The sequence below is a fragment of the Ochotona princeps genome, chromosome 24 (assembly GCF_030435755.1).
Source record: "Ochotona princeps isolate mOchPri1 chromosome 24, mOchPri1.hap1, whole genome shotgun sequence".
Lineage (NCBI taxonomy): Eukaryota > Metazoa > Chordata > Mammalia > Lagomorpha > Ochotonidae > Ochotona > Ochotona princeps.
Window position 1 is genome coordinate 33,994,936 of NC_080855.1, and position 22,790 is coordinate 34,017,725.

At 41.9% G+C, this 22,790-nt stretch overlaps 1 protein-coding gene across 1 annotated transcript in view; it reads left to right on the forward strand.

Moving 5' to 3' along the window:
• Positions 1-22,227, forward strand: part of LOC131483199 (cytochrome P450 3A6-like) — a gene marked incomplete at its 5' end in the record, with an annotated part of 48,600 nt that extends 26,373 nt beyond the window's left edge. Inside the window, 6 exons of the mRNA XM_058680605.1 lie at positions 13,656-13,783; positions 14,002-14,068; positions 15,372-15,532; positions 17,293-17,519; positions 20,400-20,562; positions 22,150-22,227. Coding sequence (XP_058536588.1) covers positions 13,656-13,783; positions 14,002-14,068; positions 15,372-15,532; positions 17,293-17,519; positions 20,400-20,562; positions 22,150-22,227 — 824 coding nt within the window. The remainder of the gene's footprint in view (positions 1-13,655; positions 13,784-14,001; positions 14,069-15,371; positions 15,533-17,292; positions 17,520-20,399; positions 20,563-22,149) is intronic.
• Between the last annotated feature and the right edge of the window lie 563 nt (positions 22,228-22,790).

The window sequence follows — 22,790 nt, forward strand, 5'->3', positions numbered from 1 at the left end:
ATACTGGGTTAAAAATCAGGACCCAACTTTATGCTGCTTGCAAGAAACACATCTAACCAGAAGAAACTCAAGAAACTAAAAGTGAAAGGGTGGAAACAAATATTCCATGCCATTGGACGAGAAAAAAGGCTGGTGTGGTAGTCCTATTCTCAGACGATATGGACTTCAAAGTAAGGAACGTCAAAAAGGACAGGGAAGGGCGCTACATTTTCTTGAAAAGGAGGATCCAACAAGAACCAATCGCCATTCTTAACATTTATGCTCCTAACCTGGATGCACCCAGCTACGTGAAACAACTGCTTTTGGACTTAAAGGGAGACATAGATGAACATACAATAATTCTGGGAGATCTGAACACCCCACTAACACCAATAGATAGATCAACACAGCAAAAGCTCAACAGAGAAGCCACAGAACTCACACAAACAATAGAACAACTGGACCTAGTAGACATCTATAGAATATGTCATCCTAAGGCCACAGACTACACCTTCTTCTCAGCAGTGCATGGCACCTTCTCGAGGATAGACCACATAATAGGACACAAAGCAAGTTTAACTAACTACAAAAATATCAGAATCATACCATGTACCTTCTCAGACCATCACGGAGTGAAACTGGAAATCAACAACTCAAAATGTCCCAGGAAACATGTAAACTCCTGGAGGCTGAACAATATGCTATTAAACGAACAATGGGTTAGAGAAGAAATTAAAGACGAGATCAAAAAATGAATGGAAACCAACAAAAACCAGATACAAAAGTCCAAAACTTATGGGACACTGCCAAAGCAGTGTTACGTGGTAAGCTTATTGCAATTAGTGCGCACGTCAAAGCCCAAGAAAGGCAACAAATGCAGGAATTAAGCACACACCTCCAGGAACTGGAAAAGCAACAGCAGAAGGACCCCACAAACAAGAGGAAACAAGAAATTATCAAAACAAGACAAGAACTAAATCAGAAAGAAATTAAAAAAACCATTCAGAAAACAAATGAATCAAAAAGCTGGTTCTTTGAGAGGATAAACAAAATAGATACCCCACTGGCCCGACTGACAAAGAAAAAACAAGACAAAGCAAGAATTAGCAGCATCAAAGATGAAAAAAGCAACATAACAACAGACATTGCTACCATTAAGGAAATAATTAGAAATTATTACAAAGAATCATATGCCAACAAATCCGATAACCACCAAGAAATGGAAAGATTCCTAGACTCCCACCACTTACCAAAACTCACCCCAGAAGCACCAGAAGACCTGAACAAACCCATTACCGAATCAGAATAGAATCAGTGATTAAAGAGCTCCCAACAAAGAGAAGCCCAGGCCCAGATGGTTTTACCACAGAATTCTACAAAACATTCCAACCGGAGCTAACCCCAATCCTTTACAAGCTCTTCAAAACAATAGAAAAGGAAGCAACTCTTCCAAACTCATTCTATGAAGCCAATATCACCTTAATCCCCAAACTGAATAGAGAATTAACAGAGAAGGAAAACTACAGACCGATCTCCCTGATGAATGTTGACGCTAAGAGTCTCAACAAAATTCTAGCCAATAGAATACAAAAAAACACATCAGACAGATCATCCATCCAGATCAAGTAGGTTTCATCCAGGGAATGCAGGGATGGTTCAACATAAGGAAATCCATAAATGTGATACACTGCATCCAAAAACTGAAAAACAAAAACCATATAATAGTATCAATAGATGCAGAAAAAGCCTTCGACAAAATTCAACACCACTTCATGTTAAAAACCCTAACCAGGGTGGGGATAGAAGGAACAATCCAGAATATAATCAAATCAATATATGAAAAACCCAATGCCAGCATCATACTAAATGGAGAAAAACTGGATCCCTTCCCACTGAGATCTGGAACAAGACAAGGCTTCCCACTATCACAACTGCTATTCAACATAGTCCTAGAGGTACTTGCAGAAGCCATAAGACAAGAAAAAGAAATCAAAAGAATCCAAATGGGAAATGAAGAAGTCAAGATTTCACTGTTCGCAGACATGATTCTTTACATAGAAGAACCAAAAAACTCAATACAAAGACCCCTAGAACTCACACGAGAGTTTGGCAGAGTGGCACAATGCAAGATAAATGAACAAAAATCAACAGCCATAGTGTATGCAAATAGCCCAGAGATGGAAGAAGATCTAACCAACAAGCTACCATTCAAAATAACAGAGAAAAGCATGAAATATCTGGGAATAAATTTAACCAAAAGCGTAGAAGACTTTTATGAAGAAAATTAGAAAACACTCAAAAAACAAATAGAACAAGACCTCGAAAGACGGAACAGCATCCCATGCTCCTGGATAGGCAAAATTAATATCATCAAAATGTCTATACTACCAAAAGCAATATATACATTCAACGCAATCCCAATCAAATTGCCCAAAACATTCTTCATTGAACTGGAAAAAATGATACACAGATTCATCTGGAAACACAAAAAAACCATGAATAGCCAGAACCATTCTGAAGAACAGGAACTTAACAGGGGGAATCACAGTACTGGATCTATGGACATACTATAGGGCAGTGGTTATCAAAACAGCCTGGTACTGGCACAAAGATAGAGAGGAAGATCAGTGGAACGGAATAGAAACAACAGATGAAAACCCACACAGATACAGTCAATTAATCTTAGACAAAAAGACAGACAACAATCCAAGCAAATGGGAAGGTCTATTCAATAAATGCTGTTGGGACAACTGGTTGATAGCCTGCAGAAACAAAAAGATAGACCCACATCTCTCACCATACACTAAGATCAAATCTAAATGGATAAGGGACCTAAACCTACATCCAGAAACCTTCCAACTTTTGGAAGAAAATGTTGGAAAAACACTGCAACACTTATGAGTAGGCCCTGCCTTCCTAAAAAAGACTCCAAAAGCCGTAGAAATTGAGACCAAAATAAACAATTGGAACCTCATCACACTAAGAAGCTTCTGTACAGCTAGGGAAACAATCAACAAAGTAAAAAAGCAACCTTTCTCTCTATCTTTGTGCCAGTGTCATGCTGTTTTGATAACCACCGACCTATAGTATGTCCAGAGGTCTGGAACTGTGGTTCCCCCTGCTAACTTCCTGTTCTTCAGAATGGTTCTAGCTATTCGTGGTTTTTTTGAGTTTCCAGATGAACCTTTGTATCATTGTGTTTCCAGTTTCATGAAGAATGTTTTGGGCAATTTGATTGGGATTGCGTTGAATTATATATTGCTTTTGGCAGGATAGACATTTTAATGATATTGATTTTACCTATCCAGGAGCATGGGATGTTACTCCATCTTTTGAGGTCTTGTTCAATTTTTGTTTTAAGTAGTTTGTAGTTTTCCTCAAATAGGACTCCTACATTTTTGTTAGATTAATTTGTAGGTACTTCATACTTTTCTCTGTTATTTTGAATGGTATCTTGCTGTTAAATCTTTTTCCATCTCTGGGCTGTTTGTATACACTGTGGCTGTTGATTTTTGTTCATTAATTTTGTACCCTGCCACTCTACCAAATTCTCATATAAGTTCTAGCAGTCTCTGTATTGAGTCTCATGGTTATTCTACATAAAGAATCATGTCATCTGCATATAGTGAAAGCTTGACTTCTTTGTTTCCCATTTGGATTCCTCTGATTTCTTTTTCTTGTCTTATGGCCTCAGCAAGTACCTCTAGGACTATGTTGAATAGCATTGGAGAAAGCGGACAACCCTGTCTTGTTCCAGATTTCAGTGGGAAGTGTTCTAGTTTTTCTCCATTCAGTGTGATGCTGGCGTTGGGTTTTTCATATATTGCTTTGATTATGTTGTGGATTGTTCCTTCAATGCATAACTTTGTTAGGGTTTTTAGTAGGAAGTGGTGTTCGATTTTGTTGAAAACTTTTTCTGCGTCTATTGATACTATCATCTGATTCTTATTTTTTAGTTTTTGGATGTGATGTATCACATTTATGGATTTCCGGATGTTGAACCATCCCTGCATTCCCGGGATGAATCCTACTTGGTCCGGATGAATGATCTGTCTGATGTGTTTTTGAATTCTCTTGGCTAGGATTTTGTCGAGTATCTTAGCATCAATATTCATCAGAGAGATAGGTCTGTAGTTTTCCTTCTCTTTTGGTTCTCTGTCCGGTTTTGGGATTAAGGTAATGTTGGCTTCGTGGAATGAGTTTGGGAGGGTTGCTTCCTTTTCTATTGTTTTGAAGAATGTGTAGAGGATTGGGGTTAACTGTGTTCAGAATGTTTTGTAAAATTGTGTAGTGAATCCGTCTGGGCCTGGGCTTTTCTTTGTTGGGAGCTCTTTAATCACTGATTCAATCTCTGCTTCAGTTATGGGTTTGTTCAGTTCATTTGTTGCCTCTTGGCCAAATTTTGGCAGGTGGTGTGAGTCTAAGAACTTTTCCATTTCTTGGTGGTCTTCTGATTTGTTGGAGTACAGTGCTTTGTAGTAATTTCTAATTATGTTCTTAATGGTTGCCGTGTCTGTTGTTATGTTTCCTTTTCCATCTTTGATGCTGTTAATTCTTGATTTCTCTTGTTTTTTTCTTTGTCAGTTGGGCCAGTGGGCTGTCTATTTTGTTTATCTTCTCAAAAAACCAGCTTTTTGATTCATTGATTTTGTGTATAGTTTTGTTTGATTTCCATCTGATTAATTTCTTCCCTTGTTTTGATGATTTCTTGTTTCCTGTTGTGTATGGGGCTCTTCTGCTGTTGTGTTTCCGAATTCCTGGAGGTGTGTGTTTAGTTCTTGTATTTGGCGCCTCTCTTGGGCCTTGACATGAGCTCCAATTGCGATGAGTTTGCCCCGTAGCACTGCTTTGGACGTGTCCCACAAGTTTTGGAATATTGTGTCAGAGTTTTCATTGGTTTCCATAAATTTTTTTGTAAGATTTATTTTATTTTTATTACAAAGTCAGATATGTTGAGAGGAGGAGAGATAGAGAGGAAGTGGAGCTGCTGGGATTAGAATCAGCGGCCATATGCGATCAAGGTGAGGATCTTAGCCACTAGGCCACTCTGCCACGCCCCAAGTTTCCATAAATTTTTAAATTTCATCTTTGATTTCTTCTCTGACCTATTGTTAGTTTAATAGCATATTGTTCAGCTTCCAAGAGTTTCTCTATTTCCTTGGGCATTTTGAATTGTTGATTTCCAGTTCCAATCCATGGTGTTCTGAGAAGGTACATGGTATGATTCGTATCTTTTTGAAGTTTTGTAGATTAGCTTTGTGTCCTATTATGTGGTCTGTCCTGGAGAAGGTGCCATGCACTGCTGAAAAAAATGTATAATCTGTGGTCTTAGGATAAAAAGTTCTATAAATGTCTACCAAGTCCAGTTGTTCTAGTGTTTGTATGAGCTCTGTTGTTTCTTTGTTGAGTTTTTGTTTTGTTGATCTATCTATTGTTGTTAATGGGGTGTTAAGATCACCCACAATTATTGTGTGCATATCTATGTCTCCCCTCTAAGTCCGTAAGCAATTGCTTCACATAGTTAGGCGCTTGGAATTTGGTGCATATATGTTCACGTTAGTAATTACTTCCTGAAGGATCAATCCCTAACCAATATATAATATTCTTCCCTGTCCTTTTTGATGTTTGTCAGATTGAAGACTATATCATCTGACATTGGGACAGCTACCCCAGCCTTTTTTTCTCATCCATTGGTGTGATATATCTTTTTCCACCCCTTTACTTTCAGTTTCTTCGCATCTTTTTGGTTAGATGCGTCTTTTGTAGGCATGATATGTTTGTGTTCTGTTTTTTGATACATTCTGTTAATCTGTGTCTTTTGATTGGTGAGTTTAGGCCATTTGTGCTTAGGGATTATATTGAGAGGTTGTGATTTTTAGCTACCGTATGTGCGTGTAAGCGTGCAAGTGTGTGTTTGCTGACTTTTCTCATATGGCTTTAATTGGGGAGGTCTTCCCATTAGCCATCTTTGATTTTGGTTTTCAGTTTTTTTTTCTGGGTTTAGCATCTTCCTGAGGAGATTTTCTAGAGCTGGTTTCATGCTGATGTATTCTTCTAGTTTCTCTTTACTGTTGAAGGATTTGATTTCATTTACAAATACAAATGAGAGCTTTGCTGGGTACATTATTCTCAGTTGGCGGTTGTTTTGTTTCAATATTTGAAATGTTTTACCCCATTCTCTCCTTGCTTGGAGTGTTTCTTCTGAGCGATAGGCTGTGATTCTGATTTTCCTTCCTCTGAAAGTAATCTTATCCTTTCTTCTTACTTGTCTTAGAATAGTTTCCTTGTATTCGCATGAAGGAAGCTTGAGGACTACATGTCTGGGTGAGGCTCTCTTTGGGTTGAATCTGCTGGGGGTTCTCTCTCCTTCCTGGATTTGTGCTGGATTTATATTTCCAGTGTTCTGGAAGTTCTCCTGTATTATCTCATTGAGCACCCGTTGTGAGCCTATCTCTTTTTCCACTCCTTCGGGAAAGCCTATTATTCTAATATTTGATTTTTTGAGGTTGTCTTTCATTTCCTGTATGGACCTATTGGCTTTCTCCAGATTTGTCTCCTACTGTTTGATGAGCTGCTGCCTTTCATTCTGATTGTCTTCCAATTCTGATATTCTGTCCTCTGCTGTATTCATTCTATTGGTTAGGCTCTCAATTTTCTGCTCTATATCGAGGATTCCCTTTTGACTCGAATTATTTGTGCAGTGACATGGTTTTCGAATTCCTTGGAATCTTCCCAGCGCTTCTCGCTGTCTTTGATGAATTTTATCACTAATTTCTTCAATTCCTTATCTGGTACTTCCTCTATGTCTTCATCTTGCATCTCTGATATTGAGATTTGTCTTTTTTTAGGGGGGTGGGGAGAGTGCTTGATCTTTCTTCTGAGTCATTACTTTTCTGATACTTCTCATTGCTTTGTTGTTTCTTGTCGTTTTGGAATTTTAATCTCTGACTTGCTTGTCCACAGCTGCTGCCCTCAGTGCTGTAGCCTATAGGAGGTGTGATCCAGCTGCTGCTGCATGGAACGTTGGCATAAGCATAATTCTTCCTACTCTATTGTTGACAGCAGGTGATGGTGGGGTGGGTGTTGGGTTGTTTCATTTGCGCCTGGGTTTATGTCTCTGCAATCTAGTTCCATGCAGCTAGTTGGCTAGGTGTTGTCTTGCGTATGCCAGTGGGGATAGGGTATAGATGAGAGACTTTGCAACCTCAGGCTTCTTATCTTTGCTTTGGGCAGATATAGAGCTGCGGTTCCATACCCTACTATACCCTCACACACGTGCTCCCCTGTTGGGAAGCACACTGCTATGGCCCTGCTTGCCTGTGCTTCTTCCCAGATCAGCAGATCTGTTGGGTGGCAATACTGCCTCAGGGTCTCTAGCTGAGCACAATAGGGGATTCTGCCTGATTCTCCAACTGCTTGTTGCTTGGAGTCTGTAGTTCACAGCCCCGAGCTGGGTCAGGAGGCTCTGCAGCCCAGCCCTGGTGCCAGGCCCCTTCCCCTGCAACTGCCACTCAAAGATGTTGCGCTTCTGGGAGACACAATATTGTGTCCCCGCTAGACGACATAGGCAGACTGTGCGGAATAGGTTCCGGAGGTTGGATCCAGCACAGCAGGAGGTTCTGCCCCAGCCTCTAGCCTCCCGCAGCTGCTGGGAAACACACTATTGTGTCTCTTTTAGTCCACATTAGTAGACTCTGTCGAGCAGTGTTCCTCCTCTGGAGCTTAAACTTAGCACAGTAGGGGCCTCTGTCCCTGCCTGTAGCCACCCGCAGTTGCTGGGGGACACACTACTGTGTCTCTGCTAGTCCACATTAGCAGACTCTGCTCAGCAGCATTCTGCCTCTGGAGCTTGGATCGAGCACAGCAGGGGGTTCTGCCCCAGCCTCTAGCCACCCACAGTCGCTGGGGGACACACTATTGTGTCTCTGCTAGTCCAAGTTAGCAGACTTTGTTGAGCAGCGTTCCGCCTCTGGAACTTGAACCGAGCACAGCAGGGGGTTCTGCCCCAGCCTCTAGCTGCCCACCGCTAGGTATCCACAGCCCGGAGCTGGCTAGGAAAGCTCTGTGGATCCAACCCTAGTACCCTGCTCCTCTCCCCTGAGCTTTCTGTCAAAAATGCTGCCCCTCTGGGGTTGGCAGATTTTTGAGCAAAGTCCCACCTCTGGGGTTTGAGCTGAACACAGCAGGCTAATCCACCTGAGTCTTCAGTTATTTGCTGCGCCCAGTTCACAACTCTGCCTTGCTCACATGCGAGGCTTCTTTCCCTGTTGCACTCTCTCAAAGGAGTGGAGCTGTGGAAGGCACGTAGCCGTGCCCCTGTTAGCCTGCCCTACCGTCCAGGTTGGGAGGCTCTGGCAAGTGTTGCCCAGCCTCTGGGGCTCTGGCTGAGCACAGCAGGAGATTCCACTGGAATCTCTAGCAGCTAGTTCACAATTTGGAGCTGATTCGGGGATTGGTGCGACCCAGCCCCAGAGCAGAGCTCTAATCCCCTCTGCACTCTCTCAAAGCTGCTGACCTGCTGGGAGGCGCATTGCTGGAAAACACCCGCTGCTTGTCCTCTACCTCAGCACGGGTTGATGGCCCCTATTTTCAGTCCTGTAGCTACCTTTAGGGTCTCCAGCACTCCAGTGGCCTGTGCCCCTGCAGGTGTGGGCACTTTTTTTTTTTTTTAGCTTCCTTTGTCTTCCCTGGGTCAGCTGAGACTCCGCTGCCTTCCCCCTGCCTGGGACCACGACTCACCAAGTTTCATGCAGTGTGCTGTCTTTCCTTTCTGTCGTTTTATGGCTGTTCCTCCATGCTGTGTAGATCTTCTTACTTCAGTGAACTCCAGTGACCTTCCCTCTCCTCTCCCTGCAATTCTGTGTCTCCTGCTTTGTTTCTTTGCTGGATTGGTCCCATCCTCTCTCTACTCCACCTTATACCAGCTCTACGCGGTTGGCCATCTTAGTCCCTGATAATGCATCTCAAGGATTATTAAAACAGAAAAAGTGAACAGGAAGCAGGAAATGATAAAAAAATCACATCAAAATGAATTGAAACTAAAAAACTACACATAGCAATGGAAATGAGCAGTTTTTATTTTTGTTTTTTTAAAAGTTTTTTGGTGATGTTTATGTCAATTGAAGTAGAAAAGGTGTAGGATCAGGGCAAAATGGGTGAAACCATTGTGTCCACATTTTCCTCTCCTTCTTCCTGTATATGGGGAAGGAGAGAGTAAAGGGAGAAGCCACACCCGGCCTCCAAAACACCTCAGTACCGGAGGGATGGGGCATAGCAACAGATGTCATTGCAAAGTCCTTGAATTGGAGCATGCCTCAAGGGTTTTGCTCAAGAGGTTTCAACATTGATCTCTCTCTTTCCTGTAACCCTGCATTATTCTTGCACCATTGCCTGTTGAATGCTTCTCCCAGTTTCAGTTCACGTAATTCCCAAGATGATAGCATATGTGCAGCTCACTCTTGTCCCTACAGTGGCAAAGCTTTTGCCACATTGTACCAAATGACAGCTCATGTGAAACTTGTGGAGTTCTTCATCTGCTGGCCATTAGGTTTGGGGGCCACCTGGACCCATTTTGGGTGAAATTTGAAGGATGGCACATTGTTGTAGTTCATTGAGCCACAAATGTGTTCACTTACAACTTAGTTCATGCACAGTTCTGTCCCGTAGCCATTACCTCCCTACACAAGAGGGCACTCGATTTGGCTTTAGTGGACTTAGTTTATAAAATCCACCCTGTTCCCGCACCACCTATTTGAAATTTGCTGCTCTGTCTCTGCTCCTGGTCAACTCAAACAAACCAGCAGGTTGGGCAATGCTTTGACTGGGTTCACCTCCTGAGTTCTCAAGGAGTCCCACTTCTCACTTGCTTTCTGGTGGATTTCTGGCTCCTGGTGCAGTTCAGATCACCACTTGCTGAATGCTACTGCTGTATTCAGTCATTGTAGCACCACACCATTGTATTCACTGCTTTACTGTGTCTATCAGTCTCCAAATGCCCCTCTGATGTTAGTCTGTCCTCTCCTATTTCCTGGTAGGTGTCCTCTCTGCTTGACCCTGGCTAATATTTGTCTATTTAAATGTGTCATAACCTTATTCCACCAGCTTGGTTTTCTCCAGTCCCATTTCTTACACAAAAGAATGAGTGCTGTGGCCTACCCCAACCCTGTCCTCCACATAGTTAGCCCTCATGTACACCATTGGGAACTACAGTCCACTCAGAGTGACCTCCAAAAACTTCCACTGAGCTGGACCTGAGTCCTAGTTTCTGTGTCTGCCAGCATGTGCAATGGATTGGTCCAGTCTGTCTTACCTTCCCTTCAGCTCTTGTACACATAATTGGCCATTGCAGCCTAACTCATCTCAGCTGACTCCACCCTCCACCCTACACTCTTGCCAGTGTGTATCAGCACCTGTCTAGTCAGGTCTGCCTCTAGTCCTGGTTCTCAGGAAAAAGCTATTTTTAAAAAGAAGTTGAACAAGCACTGTTTTGCTCAGAGTAGCAAAGCAAAGCAAGAGAAAAAACAAGTAAATTTAGAGTTGAAAAAAAAATCCTAATAAACCTGTCAGTTGATCTCTTCTTGCTGTTTGGATTCTTTGATCACTGTGTGCTGTTCTTTATTGCTTTAAATGTTTTTTTTAAAGATTTATTTATTTTATTACAAAATCAGATATACAGAGAGGAGGAGAGACAGAGAGGAAGATCTTTCGTCCGATGATTCACTCCCCAAGTGAGCCGCAATGGACTGGTGCTATGCCGATCCGAAGCCGAGATCCAGGAACCTCTTCAGGCTCTCCCATGTGCGGGTGCAGGGTCCCAAAGTTTTGGGCCATCCTTGACTGCTTTCCCAGGCCACAAGCAGTGAGCTGGATGGGAACTGGAGCTGTCAGGACTAGAACCAGCCCCCATATGGGATCCCAGGGCTTTCAAAGCGAGGACTTTAGCTGCTAGGCCACACCGCCAGGCCCTGCTTTAAATGTTTTACAGTCTAGCATGAGCCCCTCACATCGGCATTTGACAGTTGGTGTTCTACCATGGCTCAGCCTTGCTTTCCTCCTCCCGTCCTGGCCATAACGTGAACTGGTTGGTATTATGGTCCAACTTGTCCAACCCACACTGCATTGTTGTGTTCAGATTCGCCAGAGGGTCATATGAATTGGCCCATCCTGGCTTGCCACAGACCTGAGCCATAAACTGGCCTGGTCTTGGCTGCTTCCTGCATTGAATCTTGTGTTTACCTGCAGGGACTGTGTACCAACAGAGGAGTTCCCTAAGCTCCTCCCTCAGATACTGTTCCAGTGCCAGGTCTCTCACATACAGGTGCGTCCATGCCCAGCCAACTTAAAATATGCCCTGTCCTAACAGGAACAATGGCCTTTCCTGACCTGACCTCACACATTGTTGGGTGCTTAGCCCACCAAAGCCTGGTCCACACCCAGGCATGGCTCACGCATGGCTGTCCTTTATCCACCCTGGTTCTCATGAGCACCAGTGGGTTCTGAATTGTAATCTAGTCTGTCACACACCATATGTAGTCCACACCCTTGCCGAGATACATTGCAGCCATGTCCAGACCAGATTACAGCCCCCACTCTAACCTTACACTCACCAGATATGACATTATTCAGCCTGGGCATCCCCTTAACTCTGCAACCAGGCTTGTTTCCAGGCACAGATGATGTGCATGGCACTCGTTGCTCTGGTCCAGTTTGGTATATCCCCTCCCCTGTCTTGCGCTTTGCCTTCAGATGCCATAGCCTAGCCTGACTTGGCTGGCCCTACTCACAACTTTTGTAGGTAGTGCTGCATCCAGGCCTTATTCAGTCTATTCCCATCTCTGCCTCATGTACACTGGTAGGTATGATAGCCAAGCCTGGCATGACCCAAACTACTGCATATTTTTTGTGCTTGTCATTTCGTTAAGGTTTGCTTGGCCCTGCCTGTTCCACAGCCTTTCAAAACCATTCCACACTTGTCATTGGGTGGAGCTACCATGCAAAGCATGCCCATTATCCAGACCTGAGACATGTGTTCACTAGCGAGAACGATGGCCCACCAGGGGAGTTTCCAAAGTTCCTCACCTTGTCCAATTCCAGACCTAGATCTCACACATGCCAGGTGGTATAGATCCATACCTGGCATAGCTTGCCCTTTTATCCCAGCCTTTTCATGAGCTGGTTAATGTTTTGGTCTGATTTGCCCCATACCCTGTTTTGTGGTGCATATACAGGTGCTGCAACTGGAACCTGCTGTGCCTGTTCCTACCCCCACTATACATGAGTGCTGGCAGGTTTCATGGTCATGCCTAGTTCAGCCCAGCATTATCCCAAATCTCAGGCTAACCAGCAGTATTTGTGATCCCACAGGATTAGGCCCACATATCGCCCACAGAATCGACCCCTGGACCTGCTTCTCTATTGTGCTGGTGTCACGGGCCAGCCTAATGTTACCCTTCCCCTATAATGGCACTGACTATCAGATACTGTGATCTAATCCTGCCAGGAAGGACCCTAGCCCTAGCTTTTGTGTGAGCTGGCATGTGGTGGTCAGCAGTGTTTCATGCTAACAAGCCCAACTCAGTTCTGCCATTTTGCAGTCCATCAGTCAGACCCAGACCTAGCCTCTCCCTCCATATGGTCAGCTCTCAAGTACAATGGCCTTGTTGCTGGGAGTTCCTCAGGAATCGTTTCTTACTGCAACAAACTCCCTGAGTAGTCCTGCCTTCCCCATATCCCTTTACCCCTTTCCCTAATGAATCCACAATCATTGTGCCCATCAGTGCCTGTGTTCTGCAGCTCAACCTTTGCAAGCGTAGTGAGTGGTGTGCTGGTCCACAGCTTTACCTGTCCAGTGAAGTCCCAAGCTCCTGGTACATGTGCTAGCCTATTGCTTTACCCCTTTACCCACCCATAATTCATGCCTATTGAAGTATTCCAGGCCTGGTCAACAAGCACGCCAGGGCAGCATGTTGCCCTGTGGCTCTGCCTGCCCCTATCCTCACCTCACCTGGCACCAAGAACATGAGGAATTCTCCAGGTTTGTTTGCCTGCTTAGATGTGAACTCTAAGGCCTTCATGTGCCCCACTGGTGATGTGTCCTCCTCCCCCTACCAAGCCCATATCCTCAGACTCCCATCCCCTCACCATCTCAGCAAAGGAATGTCAATTTTAAAATTCTTTAGCCCCCATTTCCTCAATGCATTCCTCAGTTTACTTCACAGTTGATAAAATTTTTTACTTCTTTTTGTGGGGGAGGCATTATAATATTCATTGTGCCTGTCTCTTCGTTTGCTCTTGGTCATTGCACTTCTGATTAGATTTCTCTTAGGTTGTTTTCTAAGTTGCATCACCATGGGTCTACAGTTCATTTTAAGGAATTTGTTCAGTACCCTGTTCTTCATTTGCAGTCACTTGTGCCATTCCATCTAGTGAGTTTCAGTCAAGGGCCCTTTCATTGCAAAAATGGAGAAAAGGCCATTGATGGTCCATTCTAGCAATGGCCTCTGTATGTAGTTGTGCAATTGCTCAGTGTTTGTTCTGGAAAACTAAAGAAAATGGTGAGGGAATGCTTCCTTGTTGAGAACCCTGAGGACTTTCACTGTCCTGATTCAGAGATTGTAATTGTGTAACATAAATTTTGCTTTTCATTATCATTTCTTTTGTTTTTCTTTCTCCTGTAGCACTCTTTCCTTTCCTTACCCCAGTATGTGAAGCATTGAATATCAGTAGGTACCCCAGAGATGTTACAGATTTTTTGAAAACCTTTGTTGAAAAGATTAAAGAAGAACGTCTCAAAGATAACAAAAAGGTAAATCTGATGCTACTTGCATGAGGATGTTCTTTTTTCCCCCAGGTTTTGGGGTTTCAACCATATGATCGTTTTGAGATATAGCATTAAGATGATGACTCAGGCCACTCCAGGCAGACCTCTAGACTTGAGTGTGGTCTCCTCAGAGAGCAGCCGCAGTGCTGAGCTCCTGATGGACTTCTGATATGGGGTTATCTTGTCTTTGACCTCTCTTTCAGCACCGAGTGGACTTTCTGCAACTCCTGATTAACTCCCAGAATTCCAAGGAAGTTGATTCCTACAAAGGTAACCAAGAATGCATGGGAAACTCAGAGGGAGAAATGGCTGTGTCAGATGGTAGATTTATTTTCAGAGTTATGAAGAATTTCCATGTTGTCCTGTGTAATTGTTGCTGGAAATCTGAATTTTTCATGAGCTCCTAGGTGCAGTTCATCATTGGACTACATTCTAAATGTCACAATTTTATCTGTAGCCCCTTCTTGTCCCCATAATTTAACTCACATATACATAAGTGAAACATCCTTTAGTTTTTATTCAGTAAAGTCTTATTATTTTACACTCAGTGTTTTCAAATACTTTAAGTAGAATTTAATGTATTTTCCTTAAGGACAATGCTACCGCATATTATCCAAATGGTGTACTGGTTGCACTGCGCATGTGTGACAGGGAAGCTTTGTCCTGACATCACCTAACTGAATTGGTGGTAAGGATAGTGTAATAAAGAGAGGATAGCAGTGCATGGGATAGACTGGGATAAAGTGAACTCAAGGAAATATTTTTTTCCTGACTGTGTGAATAACATTCATCTGTTGACATTGAATTTCTTCTTTATTTTTTTTTTCTTTTTAAAAATGTCATTGGAAATGCTAATCAGATTTACAGAGTAAAGGAAAGACAGAAAAGACTTGAACCACTGATTCACTCTCTAAGGGCCACAATGGCAAGAGTTTAGCCAATCCTAAACCGAGAGTCAGGGGCTTTTTCATACTCTTCCTTGCCATTGCATAACCCTTACCTTTGATCCTACTCTGTTGCTTTCCCAGGCTGTAAGCAGGGAGCTAGATGGGAAGTAGAAGAGCTGGGATAAGTACTGGCAATGTGATGCTGGCAATGGGAGGTGAAGCATTAGCCAATTGAGCCAACCTGCTGGGTACTTACACGTTTTTTTCCTACAAGAATTTTGAAACTTTTGAAATCTTTTTGTTCCTTTAAGTATTTATTTATTTAAAATAAGAACTAAATTGGGAACCAGAGAGTGAGTATTCCTCCATCACTGGTTGATTCCACACATGGCTGCCATGGCTGGGGCTGGCCAGGGATAATCCAGGAACCTGGAAATCTACTGTGCATGTTCAGGGGCACAAGTAGTGTAGCCATATATTTATTCCTTTCTGGAATCACTACCACAATGCTGAATTGGAATCAGGAACCTGGACGTGAATCCAGCAGTCAAATGCAATACTGTCTTTGTAGGCAGTAGCTTAACTTGATGTACAATAACATCTGTTCATATATGAATGTTTTTCATCTACTATAGGGTGATTCACAATGACCTACTTTGCTTAAAATGTTTTTCTTCTTTTGTTAGCTCTGACTGATACAGAATTGGTAGCCCAGTCAATTGCTTTTCTTTTTGGTGGCTATGAGACCACTAGCAATACTCTTTCTTTCACCATGTATTTATTGGCCACTCACCCTGATATTCAGCAGAAACTGCAGCAGGAGGTTGATGCAGCTTTTCCCAATAAGGTGAGTGAATGAGTGGTACTTGGGATGGGTGCACTGTGGGGCAGGAGTAGTGTCTTGGTAGAATGCCTCCAGAGCACTGTTCAGGGGACTGCTTGCAAAGTATGCAGTGAAGATACTTCATTTACCAGTAAAGGAATAATCTAAAGAGAAAAACTCATGGGGAAAAAGGGATGAAGGTGCTACTCACAGAACTACAACAACTTTGTAAGTCAGTGTTTGTCCTATGTGTCAGTTACAAGAATCCACAATGGCACCTAGAAGGAGTCTTTGTTACTCAAGTCTGTGGCCATTTGGTCTGCTTTATTTGGCTGGATTTTGTCTTGTAGAGCTGTTGCATGAGTGAAGCTGGCCAGGGCTGTTCAGGGCTGGCCAGGGTGGCAGACTCTGTTCTGTTTCCTGCCATTCTCATCCTCCATTCACACCACCAGTGTTAAAGAAGACATGAGATGATCCAGGGTGTCTGCTGTCGATTGTGAAGGAGCCTGAAATCCAGCGTGGCATGGCTGTTTGATGGCCAGATAAACACAGCCTTAAGCTATGCATGAGGGACTGTTCTAGAAATAATATGTGGAGTGCAAGTGTTTTCTTTTCTCTGTAGAACCTCACTTGACCTGAATTTATTGTCATATTAATATATATATATGTACCCAATATATATATATATATATATATATATATATATATATATACCCATTATATATATATATATATATACCGATTATATATATATATATAATGGGTACCTAGTAGGACAATTAGAAAAAGAGAAGGAGGGATAGGGAGATATTTCATTTTCTTGCCACTCCTTTATGTACACAATGCCAAGTGTGACATCAGGATGAAGGCAACAGTCAGAGTTGCTGATGGTCTCCCTTAATGGTGACCAGGGCAGAAAGTCCTGGAATGTAGTATGTTGCCATTTCCAGATCATTATCTGTGAGATGGATGAAAATGGAATAGATACCTCCTGACCTTCATGAGGGATGGTGTCATTGCAAGTGGTGGTTTCACCTGCTACATGCCAATCTTGGCCCTTTCCAATATTTTATATGGGGTCAAAGCAGTTTCTAACCAGCATTTTTGAGGAGAAAATTCTGAGGTAGATTAAGGGATTCTCTGCTTTTAACATTCCATTTTGTTGGCAGTGCTGTAGCCTCTTTTTGAGAGGTGGCTGTGACTTTGCATATTTTTTTAAGCACAGTGTTCTACTCTGTCTTTTTAAAAATGCTTTGTCATTTTTTTTAAATTGAAAATTGGATATACAGAGAGGAGCAGAGACAGAGAGGAAGATCTTCAATCTAATGATTGATTCTCCAAATGGCTGCAACAGCCAGAAATGAGCCAATCTGAAGCCAGGAGCCAGGAGCTTCTTTTGGGTCTCCCATGCGGGTGCAGAATCCCAAGGCCTTGGGCTGTCCTCAACTGCTGTCCCAGGCCACAAGTAGGGACCTGGAGGAGAAGTGGGGCTGCCCTATTTAGATCCAGCACCCATAGAGGACCCCGGCACATGCAAGGCGAGTTCTTTAGCCATTAGGCAACCACACCATGCCCAATTTTTATCTCTTTCATACACATGAGGCAGCATGAGTTTTGTAAGGCCATGCTCGTGTTTTCTGGGCCTGGTTAGGGGTTTGTCCTCAAAATCTCCTTGTTCACAACTACTTTCCACATCTGAATGCACTGTTCATTAAACAGGATGGAGGACACATCTGTTTTAATTTCAAATCTCATTTTGTCAAAATGTGTTTCTTTCTACCCAGACACTTGTCACATCTGATGTTGTCATGCAGATGGAATATCTGGACATGGTGGTGAATGAATCATTCAGATTATACCCAGTTGGCAGCAGAATCAATAGGGCATGCAAGAAAGACGTTGAAATAAATGGGGTATTCATTCCCAAAGGGACAATTGTGGCAATTCCGATGTATGTCCTCCACCGGAATCCGAAGTACTGGACAGAGCCTTGTGAATTCCGCCCTGAAAGGTACAGGATCCCTGGAAAGGGGAACCTATGCTGAAACAATCTAGTTCAAGCATATGTGGTAAATCTGTGTGAAGACAAGGAATGCGTGAGAATAGAATCATTTGTATCCATTATTTTTAGAAGCTTTTCTTATGGAAAAATAATGATTGTTTTCAAAATTGTTCAAAGTGATAACTGGAGAAAGGGTACTATTGTCATCCTTAAATCCAGACCATTGTTGCATCTGGTGAGCTTAAATTACACAGGAGGCTCTGAAAATGCTATGCAATTTTCTATTAGGGACTTGAGTGTGTGAATTGTGTGTTATTGTGGATCCTGGATGCTGTCGTCTACTGATATACATAGAAAGTATATACATATAAATATTCATATAGTTTTTGCAATATTTGCATTTAGCTGTAATTTATTAACTATAGTTTATTTTAGGTGTACAGTCTTTTAAAAATTCTTTCCAGTTTTCCTATGCTAATTACATTGCCTGTGAAATGTCACAGTACTTATAGAAAAGCTTTCCACCTTGAATCTGGTGTCCTCTTCCTGTAAAGCAATTGTAAAACCACAGGCTGTGCTAATGAGAAGTCCTCATTGTGGATGGACAGAAGAGTCAGTCAGGTCAGGAGAGTCTGGGTACCCTGATCCTGGTTCTATGTGCTATCTTCTGGCAGCCAACAAACTTACTTAACAGTGAGCGAATCCTTCTTTCAGTGTGAAGTCACTGGCTCTCAAAACTGTTTGCTACTCTTGGAAGTAGTAATATAGGTCAGGTTTTTGGATATTGTACACTTTGGAAATGGTTGATCAGCTACCATTGTTGTTTTGGTAAGGAAAATGAAGAAATTTGTAGAACACTGGCTGGCAAGTCAGAAGTCTTGGGATGCAGACATTTTTATTACATACAGATGGACTTTCTGTTGACAGAAATTTTATTATGGGCATGTTGTCCCTACTGATGGCACAGAATGCTCATGTGGTAACTATAAGTCAAGTAAATTAGTGTTCACATAACCCTTTGTTTTCAAAGCCATGAATTCTTTGTATCCTGAGGCCAGGATTTCTACTTTCTGTAGCTTCGTTCATGTTCGGTGATAAGTACGTAGGGTTCTCTTCGATTACTTTAGTCATCAACCTTTAAGTGTCAGTGCTTGGGCCAAACAATGAGAACATTGGATGTTATCAATGTTGAAGCTGGAGAATGTTTGAAATATTCCCATATGTAATAGAGAAATACAAGTCTTTGGGGGCACTTATACTGCATCTGCATGGGCCTAATACTTATACAAATACCCATCACCTATGTCAGCTCTCTCATACACTACTTTGCTCTGATGATATGCTATTGTGACTAAAATATTTGCTGCCCTCCCTCTGTTGATAAGATATTGTGAGCAAAGCAACCAATAGTGCCCCAGTGCATTGGCATAGCAGCTGCAGTTTTTGCCTTGCACACACCGGGATTTCATGTGAGTGCTGGTTAGTGTCTGGAAGCCCTGTTTCCTATCTGGCTCCTTGCTAATGTCCAGGGAGGCAATCAAGGATGGACCAGGGTGTTATGAACCTGAACTCATGTGGAAGACTTAGAGGAGACTTCTGGTTCCTGTCTTTGAATTGGCTCAGCTACAGCAATTGTGGCCACTTTGGGAGTGAAAGAGCAGATGGGGATCTCCCTCTCTGTCACTCCTCCTATATGTATATCTGACTTCCCAATAAAAAATGATAGATTAATCTTTCAAAAAGAAAAAAACCTATAGAAACCTAAGAATATTGTACAAAACTGTAACTCTATTTTAAAGTCAAAGAACAATATTCCATGGTCATTTTCCCAATATAAACATTATCTTCTCAATACCATGAACTATCCAGGAATTCTATGAATAAATGATGGCTTTATGTTCAAATAATTTTTTAAAGATTTATTATTTTTATTACAAAGTCAGATATACAGAGAGGAGGAGAGACAGAGAGGAAGATCTTCCGTCCGATGATTCACTCCACAAGTGAGCCACAACGGGCCAGTGCGCGCCGATCTGAAGCTGGGAACCTGGAACCTCCTCCTGGTCTCCAATGTGGGTGCAGTGCCCCAATGCATTGGGCCATCCTCAACTGCTTTCCCAGGCCACAAGCAGGGAGTTGGATGGGAAGCATGGCTGCCGGGATTAGAACCAGCACCCATATGGGATCCCGGGGCATTCAAGGCGAGGACTTTAGCTGCTAGGCCACGCCTCCAGGTCCTATATTCAAATAATTTATGACCTGATTGAAGAGATACATATCACTGATGTTATTGAAGTATGATAGCATCAAATGTCATGTCAGTATTTCACTTAAACAATTATGGCAAGAGAGAAGGAGTATGCTGGTGGGGAGTAATGTCAAGGAGTATTTGATGGAGAATTTGGAAAGAGAATAAGACTATGGATAAGGAGTGTAGTGAAAGAAAGGTGAAAGAGAATGAGGAGGAAGACAGGTGGGAAGGAGGTTGGAGAAGAGAGAAAATAGGGGTAGTTTAGTTTAGATACTAAGAGGCATCATCTTCCTTAGTTAACATATGTCCATATGGTTGTCAGTTGAAGCAGGAACCCGCTTTCCCTTCCACCATTCTTACTTCTCATCACCACCTTCAACGTAATTTTAAAGTGCAAAGGTAAGTGTCTTTTTAAATAGCACTCACATTATCTCACCAGCGAGACAGGAAAGTCCTGTGTGGTGAGGGTAATTGCTAACTGGAACAGCTCTCGAATATAGAACTCTTAAAGCTCAATAACAGTAAGATTTGAATGGCCAAGCCATAATCATTTCAAAGGTCCAATTGATAACTCCAACTAAGTGATTCTTGTGGTTCTACACATCACTAACGTGTGCTCATTTCTGTTGTGGAATCAGGTTCAATAAGAAAAACAAGGACAAAATCAATCCTTACACATACCTTCCCTTTGGAGCTGGTCCTCGAAGTTGCATTGGCATGAGGTTTGCTCTCATAAATGTAAAGCTTGCTCTCGTCAGATTAATACAGAACTTCTCCTTCAAGCCTTGTGAGGAAACTCAGGTTAGTGTACTTCATGTAATGAGAATGCTTTTCTGGCATTTTTTTTTTTTAAACTGAACACTGTTGTGTTCGAATAGAATATTTTGTCATTACATCATTAGGTTTGATTCTGCTTTTCCTACATCCCTGAATGCTGCCCTAAATCTATACTCTTGAGTGTCACTTTTGTCCTTGAATAAATCTTCAATAATGTGTTTTAGGGGGCTCATCCCACTGATAGCATGCAAAAAACATGCTTCAAGAATGATTTGACTTTGATTTGGAATTTACTTGAAACAATATTACCAAGAGATCTGTGTATTTCTCCAATGTATGTGTATAAGTGGAATTTCAAATTTAAATATGATCACTTGTTATGTTCATAGTAAACAATGATCTTCTGCCTTCATGTCCATTAATGTGAGAATTTATAGAACAGAATCAGTGAGAATCAATAGCTCATTATATTTGATCATCAGCATCACATATGTCAGGTTTGTTTCAGAACTTCAATGTGACGATCAAGATAGATGAGAACCAATCTGTGACTTTGCCTATGCCTTAGAAGGCAAATTAATTGTTATATTTTGATGTTCTGAAGTACATACTTTTGTAACCCTCAGGTGAATATTAGCATTTTTACAATTACTTTTGATTTGGTGTTTTTAATTCCTCTCCCAGGATGTTTCAGTTTATAGCCTTCTTGATTCTATCTTCAAATGCAAACTGTTAATACCATGAAAATGCAGTAACAGAGGTTTGAACTGCCATGTGATTGTGTGGAATGGCTGCTAACAATCCCAGTTCCAGTGGTTGTCAGGAGCTGTCCAGTGTTCATCTTTTTCCATCTTTCTCTGGATTTGGTCCTGTGATGAGCTATGGCAGAGTATCATTACAGAGTATGGGCACATTGATTCCTGCCAGGGAAGGCCCTAAGAAACTTATGTCTAGAGTTTAAGTTGCATTTAATATTCATCTCCTTGACCTCAGTATGTTTTCTGCAGAGGAACCTAGGAGAGTGGAATTGGTCACCAACTGAAATTCAGTATGTAAGTTTATAAGTGTGTGAAGAAATGGAATCACCACATGTGCTATGGGATACCTCCTCCTTGGCAGGCTTCCAGTCATCTTCATACTGCTCTTGCTCATGTCTGTGAGGAGTTGCTGCAGCTTGTCTTTACTGAGATGAGACCTACTGCATGCTTTCCCATACTAATTGAATGGATCCCTGATAATGGAGCTAAGAGGATTCATGAAAGCTCTTCAGAACTTCAGAATTCCTGCATTCACAATTCATAGTACAGTTGGAAAACAAGAGGGAATGTTAGAAACAAAAAGCACATATTTTTTTTGCATTGCAAAATGCAAATTATTTTCCATAAGGTCAGAATTATTTATACACTTGAAATATGTTATCCACTCAAGAGTAATTTACGTTTCAACATAGACATATTAACTTCATGAGACTTTTCTAAATGTGTCAACCGTATGGTCAGGAATGATGTTAGCATTTTTCAGTATCGTTATTCTTGTAGCTTTTCTGTTTTGATTCTGTTATTGATTGTGCTTAATTTTCTCCTTCTCTGTATGATTACTTCATTGTTGCAGATGCCCCTTAAATTAACCACAAAAGGAATCCTCAAGCCTGAGAAGCCCATTATTCTAAAGGTTGTGTCAAGAAATTGAACTGTACATTGTGCTTCATTATCTGTGGACTTTGTGTTTGCTCTTCATGGAAGATGCATGCAAAACACCAGAGACCTTAATGCATTTTGATAATAATGGTAAGAAATAATGTTGTAACTAACCTGTGGCACACAAAGAAGCATTGCAGGGAATAGGCACATTGAGCCATCTGTGTGTGCAGAGTATTCTCTTTTGTGTAATAAAGAGGAGCTGACTAAATCAGTGCCAGATATGTAGATTCAAACTCTCTGGTTGTTCTTAATCACCTCTCTTCATCTTCTTTTAGTCCTCTCATCCCTGTTTAGCTGGATCACACAATTTATCATTCTTAGTAGTTTATCAACAATACTAATAAAAATATTTGAATAAATGATGTCGCCTTAGTAGTGACATTTTTTTTTTTTTTTTTTAATTATTTATTATTTAACTTCAGTAATTACATTGTATTATGTGACACAGTTACATAGATACTTGGGTTCTCCCCACCCCTCCCCAAACCCTCCCACCATGGTGGATTCCTCCACCTTATTGCATAACCACAGCTCAAGTTCAGTTGAGATTTC